Source organism: Ochotona curzoniae, unplaced genomic scaffold, assembly GCF_017591425.1.
Source record: "Ochotona curzoniae isolate NIBS_2020 unplaced genomic scaffold, NIBS_Ocur_1.0 contig_3498, whole genome shotgun sequence".
Lineage (NCBI taxonomy): Eukaryota > Metazoa > Chordata > Mammalia > Lagomorpha > Ochotonidae > Ochotona > Ochotona curzoniae.
In genome coordinates, this window is record NW_024465885.1 from 25,918,090 (window position 1) to 25,924,557 (window position 6,468).

Below are 6,468 nucleotides of genomic sequence, written 5' to 3' on the forward strand. Positions count from 1 at the left end.
GAACTGGATGGGAAGTGGAGCTGCTGGGATTAGAACCAGCGCCCACATGGGATCCCGGAGCGTTCAAGGCGAGGACTTTAGCTGCTAGGCCACGCCACTGGGCCCAAAATTTGGTGAATTTTTAAAACTCATCCATACGAAGTCTTCAAATGCTCATGAAACTCTGTATGATGAAAAGCTTTAGGCCCGGCGCCATAGCCTAGTGGCTAAAGTCCTTGCCTCTCACACACCGGGATCTCATATGGGCACTGGTTCTAATCCTGACAGCCCTACTTTCCATCCAGCTTCCTGCTTGTGGCCTGAGAAGGGAATAGAAGACGGCCCAAAGCTTTGGGACCCTGCACCCATGTGGGAGACCCAGAAGAGGCTTCTGGCTCCTGGTTTCAGATTGGCTCAGCTCTAGCTGCTGCAGCCACTTGAGGAGTGAATCATTGACAGAAGATCTTCCTCTCTGTCTCTCCTCCTCTCTGTATATCTGACTGTCCGATAAAAATAAATCTTTTTTAAAAAAGCTTTGCAAAGACTTCCAATTTATATATTCAAACAAACTCATATTTTGATGTAATATTTCCATGAAATTTTAAAGTTCCTGCATATTTTAATATATAGACATGATATTATTAATAGTTATGGAAATGTTGTTGGAATGGAAGAGAAAAACTAAAAATCTCCTGATTGTCCATCTTTTGTAACTTCATGGTTAATGATGTCATTAGCTGTGCTAACGAATACAGACATGGAGGAAAAGTTAGGAGAGTTGACGCTTGGAGTCAAAGTTCAACAAGCTAAATCTAAGGGTTGTTCAAAAAGAGAATGAGTGGCTTGGATTTTTAGAATATCAGCAATAGCAAATTTCTGAAATTCAAAGTTCCACTAGCTGGAAGTGGAGGTAGAAGTTGTGGTATACCAGGGCTTGGGTGTGCCTTGACAGTTGACAGTTGGACCCAATTCTAGTCAGTTCTTTTTAATAACATTGTTGTAGCTGACATAAAGGTTTCACTGTCTCATATGTTTTCTTATCAACACTAAGAACCTCTCTAGATACAGATTATATAATCACTTCAAACAAAGAAAGGTAGAAACGAAAACAATAATATGAGGTCACACAGTGAGTGATAGGATTGGAATGAATGGTTTGGTTTGCCTCCTTTGGCAATTTGGGTCCCAAGTGAGGTTGAGAGGGACAAAAGTGAGGTTGAGATGGACAAAAGCTGATTCATGGAGCCAATCCAATTCCCAGCCAGCACTAGAGACATGAGACTTGTTATTTTTGTGTTCAAAAAACGGTTTTTGCATTATTCATCATGCTTATAAGAGATGTTCTCATTTATTTCTCAAAATCACTAATGCTTCCCTACTCAGAATTACAGATAAGCATGAATAAATACGTGTGGTTGTTTTCACACCCACTTATTATGTTTCATTACACAGAGGACATTCTGCCGTACTGTAGACCTACATTTCCAACATCAAATAATCCGAGAGATCCCAGCTCCTCGAGCTCAGTGTCATCAAGAGGATCAGGAAGCAGACAAAGAGAACAAGCAAATGTTGGCCGGAGAAATATTGCAGAAATGCAAGTTCTTGGAGGATACGAAAGAGGAGAAGATAATAATGAAGAATTAGAGGTATTTCTAATTTTTCCAATATTAGACAGAAGTTGCCGCATCTGTCTCAACATTAGGGCACATCTAGTGTACGTAAATGTTACTGTTTTATCACGAAATTGTCATTACCCTAAGGTTCGTGATACCAGAAATTGAAGTTCTGAGAATGTAAGGATTTTCACTTTGAAATGAGTTGGCACAGTTTTATACCGAATATCTTTATAGATGTATTTCATATTCATTTGCAGATTTTCAGATATAAAATATTGGGAATATGGTAAAATATTTTTGATAAATAAGAACAGTTGACCTAGATGTTTGATTCCTAATTTTATCATAGACTAAGAAAATCCAGTACGCTGACAGAGACATATGATGTGACTGGCAGTTATCAGTCATCATCATGATCTCCAGGGTCAACGTGACTGATCTGGCCAACTGGCTCCTACCTTCACTCTCGTGAATACCTAAATCTTGCTCATGACACTGACCTTCTCAAACGGGGGCTGCTTCTTCACCTTAAGGTACCCTCCCTTGCTGAAATGGATAGTGATTGAAGATATATTCTGCGGTAGGTCATACCATCTTGTAAAATGTTTTCCTTTTAAAAGTGTGTTTTCTCCATCTTCTAAGACATAAGCTGACAGTCATCTCATTTTGCAAATATATTTAATTCCACATAGATATAAAATTATTGATAAATTGTTTACTAGTGAAAATTGTCATAAATTATATATAATTGGATTTTTAAGACTGCACACTATATTTTGTTTTTGAGACTGCAAATGCTGTTAAACAGGTTGTTTTTCAAGTTTCTCCTTTTGTTTTTTAAGTAGAAGAACCCTTTGACAGGACAAAATATCATTAAGGTTAATTCGACTATCAAAAGCCAATAAAATACAACACAGTGAGGAGTCGGGGCAGAAGCGAGTAGAGTCCCAGAGCTCTCTCAGAGTCTCGCTTATTCTTCCTGCAAAAAAAGGAATAATGGAATAATGACTCTTTCTCCTCATGCAGAGTCCTGAACTAACCAGGAAACAGTAAGATATTGTGCCTAGTTTGGTACTTGTTGGAGTAATGTCAGATTTGCTATCCAGACCAGCTACAGTTGACAAATTATTTGCATTCAACATTTTTCTCCCACTGTATGTCAGCAAATGAATGAAAAAGCACTTTAGACTTAAACTGTAAGCATACATTCATACAATCAAATGTAAGATAACAATCAAGATTTATATCCAGATGGAACAATAATTTGTCTCTTGCAGGAAACTGAAAGCTGAAGACAACCAGAGAGGCTTGTGAGAAGTGCCGTGAAATGATCACTCAAGATGCCTCCTGTCTGATGACACGTGACGCCAGATGAAATGTTCAGTGCAATCAGTGTGCAAATTGCCTTTCTTCTTCCTCTTATTAGGATGCCAATTTAAAGTCTTGATTGGGTTTTTATTGTTGTTGTTCTGTCCCAGAATCTCCTGGTTCCCCACACTCTTGGAACAAACCATTGCTCCTTGCTTCCAGCAAAGGAAGGATACTGACTTCTTGCTTCAGTCATCAGCCAGCAGGAAAGAACACAGCAGTTCCTTTGCATTTTGCTCCTGAGATATGGCCGTTGCACTGCTTCTATACCAAGCTAATTTGTAGCAAAATATTGATCAAAGATAACATTGATTATCAACCTCATGCCAAGGGCTCTCAAAGTATAATCTTTCTATAACTAACTGCTAATGCAAAATAAAACATACTTCATTTTAACATGATTTTTAAATTAGTCTTTCATACCACACTTTGCTGGGAGAAACAAAAAATACAGCAAAGGTACAACTGAACAGTTTGAATGGGGTAGAAACATTGTAAATATATACTCTTTGCAACCCCTGGTGGTACTTTATTTTGTCTTCATTTCAATCATTGAAGTATATTCTTACGGGAAATGTAATTTTGGACAAATAGGGCTAAACCAGTTGGATCTCTGATTGTCTAGTCATTGTCATAAGTAAGCCTAGCAAAAACCTTGTTCTATTTTTCAATCAAAAAGCAATTATAAGAGCATATTACAGAAAAAAAGGATGTTTTTAATGACCAATGTAGTAGGGACATCCCTATCTTAACTGGCCTAAATTTCTTCTGGTAGTGTCAGTTCAACTTTCAGAAGTGCCACTTAAGGAAGTTTGATGTTTTGTTTTTATAATGCACTGTTTTTAATCTTTTTTTTTTTTTGGTTTTAAAAGCACAATCACAACTTTATTTGTAAACCATGTAACTATTAACCTTTTTTGTCTTATTGAGAAAATGTTGAGAAGTGTTTTTAACCTGTTTTGTTAATGCTCTATGTTTGTATTTGGAATATTTGAATGACAGATGGTGAAGTAATGTGCATACATTATCGTGGGCCATGAACCAATTGTTCTTGCTTTTCCTGAACTGAAGGAAAAGCAGAGGTTCAAGTTTGTTGTGGCCAATGTCAAAACATGTGAGATAATCTTATAAGCTCAAATGGAGGCAATACTTGTTTTAATTTGCCAAATGATATCTTCTGATGATAGATTTGTATGATCTTTTTTGTCATTCTATCAATTTCATTGACTTTATAATTGGTGCTATTTGGAGAAAACTACATTTATTCATACACAGGTATTAAGCCTAACCCACTGGAAAACAAAGCCAAACAAAACTGAACCACACATAAAGATTGATATCCACCACAAAAACTGAAAATGTTCATTTAGATAATTTGAAATAAGTTCCATAGAAAGAGTATGCAGTACTAAGGGAACAATCCATGTGATTAATGTTTTCATTATGTTCATGTAAGAAGCCTCTTATTTTTAGCCATAATTTTGCATACTGAAAATCCAATAATCAGAAAAGTAATTTTGTCACATTATTTATTAAAAATGTTCTCAAATACATCATTCTTTCTTGTGTTGATTTTTTTTCCATTGTGTGATCAGACTTTTCCCATTTAATCACAAAGTCCTTTTGTCTAAACATTTCACCACTGTATTTCCAGAAGGTAAATAAATACTCTCCATCACCAACACGAAGAGGCACGTTTTATTTGTAAGAAAAAATTTTCATTCATTTCCTCTAAGTCTGAATGTTAAAGATGAATTAAGATTATGAATTTTGTAATTTGGTAAGAGAGCGAGTACCTCCTACAAATGGTGTGATATTTTTGTTCTTGTATGTGTATCTGAATTTCAGTTAACCTACTTCTAAAATAATCAGTATTCAACTAGGGTACATTTGATTTGTAAAGTCTGAACCACCTTCTGTCAAGAAGAAAATTATGTAAATTCAAAATACTTATCGGTAACCATCTGCTTTCCTGTTACAAATGTGTGTGACATTTTTCCAAAACCTATCATATACCAGGTTGGACATTATTATTCATTAAAGTCAACATACTCAAATATTCAACTGTTGATGGATGAGCTGGGTATCATGTCTTGGAAATGCCAAGAGTAATAGAATCTAATGGAGCCTTTTTTTCAATGACATTAACATTGTTTTTTTTTTTTTTGTCTAAGTTTTATCAGAACTTGGAAATGTAAGGAAAAGTTTAGAGAAACATGGGATATAATTCGAAGTTTAATTTTAGAACAATCAAATTTGTACCACTGTCTAGAGAGACAGCTCTACAGGTGAGAAATTCAGCTGCCAAGCTTTTTCAAAAGGAAAAAAAAATTGGGGAGTATGTTTATTGTCCAAATTTTTCTCTCTCCTGTTCTAGATTGACTATAAATGATTAGTCTCTATCGGTTTATAGAACATGATGTACCTTCCAGGTATGTGCATCGAAGGCCTGGGTTTGAGTCCCAGTTTTGTCATGGCTATGTTTCCTTGGACATGCTACTTACCTCGAAGTCTCAGGTACTTCACCTGTAAATTCAGAAATACCTACCTCATGGAGCTATTGTCATGATTTAGTACGTTAATGTATATGAAATGGACTCTGTAAACTCCAAAAACAATACAAGATATTGTCACTTTTATGGACTGAAATTCATTACACATGCAGTTCATCCCCATTTTACATATATAGTTTGTTCCTAAAAACTTGCATGGAAGTCAAAGAATAAGTGTGGTACACGATGGAGGATGGTTCCATTTCCAGTGATTAAAATTCACTGTGAAATACCTAATTGTGGAATAAATTGTTGGTGTTTTTGTTTGTTTCTTTGCTTTTGAATTGAGGGGGCACACTGTGGGTGGGGTTATAACATTTATACCACATTTTTCATAATGTAGGGGTGTAAACAGGTCACTCGAGTTCTTAATAAAGGGATTAAATATATCAATTTAGGGCTTCTCTTCTATCATGTTGCAGAAAGTGTCTCCATTCCAGGTGAGCTCGATCACATCTGGCTTTCTTGGTCATTTCAGATGTCTGGACTTTCTGCTCTGTCCCCTCTATCCCAAGGAGTGGTATCTAAACTCCAGAGACCGGGTCCATGTGTGGAACATGTGGATGGTAAAGGGACTAAGGACATTTCGCATGGCTGGTGTCCAAAATTCAGCAGCCTCCTTTTGACAGAATCCTTGCTTTATACCCTCTTCTACCCAAGCTTGATGGCCCTTACTACCCACTGCCTTGCTCTAGATATTCCTAAGATGAAAGTGAGTATAGGTATCAATGGATGAAGGTCATCTGTGTTCTGTGCCAGGCTGAGAATTTAGAGGCTAGGCATTTGGACATTTGCCTGCAACGTCATTAGTTTGTGTTTGTTTCCCATGTGTTGCAGTTGTCTGATGGGTGGAGAATTTAACTCCCGAACAATAGTAGGTAAACTAAGTAGGAGTGACAGGTATTTCAGATGGGAGGGTGCCAAGATGAGGTGAGACTGAGCTTAAAGGA

General features: G+C 36.7%; 1 protein-coding gene across 3 annotated transcripts in view; it reads left to right on the top strand.

Moving 5' to 3' along the window:
• ROBO1 (roundabout guidance receptor 1) overlaps positions 1-4,515 on the top strand; it is a 1,020,189-nt gene extending 1,015,674 nt beyond the window's left edge. For all 3 annotated transcript variants that reach the window (XM_040980627.1, XM_040980628.1, XM_040980629.1), the window contains 2 exons: positions 1,432-1,628; positions 2,876-4,515. In XM_040980627.1, coding sequence (XP_040836561.1) covers positions 1,432-1,628; positions 2,876-2,890 — 212 coding nt within the window. In that variant the 3' untranslated portion in view covers positions 2,891-4,515. The remainder of the gene's footprint in view (positions 1-1,431; positions 1,629-2,875) is intronic.
• The last annotated feature ends 1,953 nt before the right edge of the window (positions 4,516-6,468 follow it).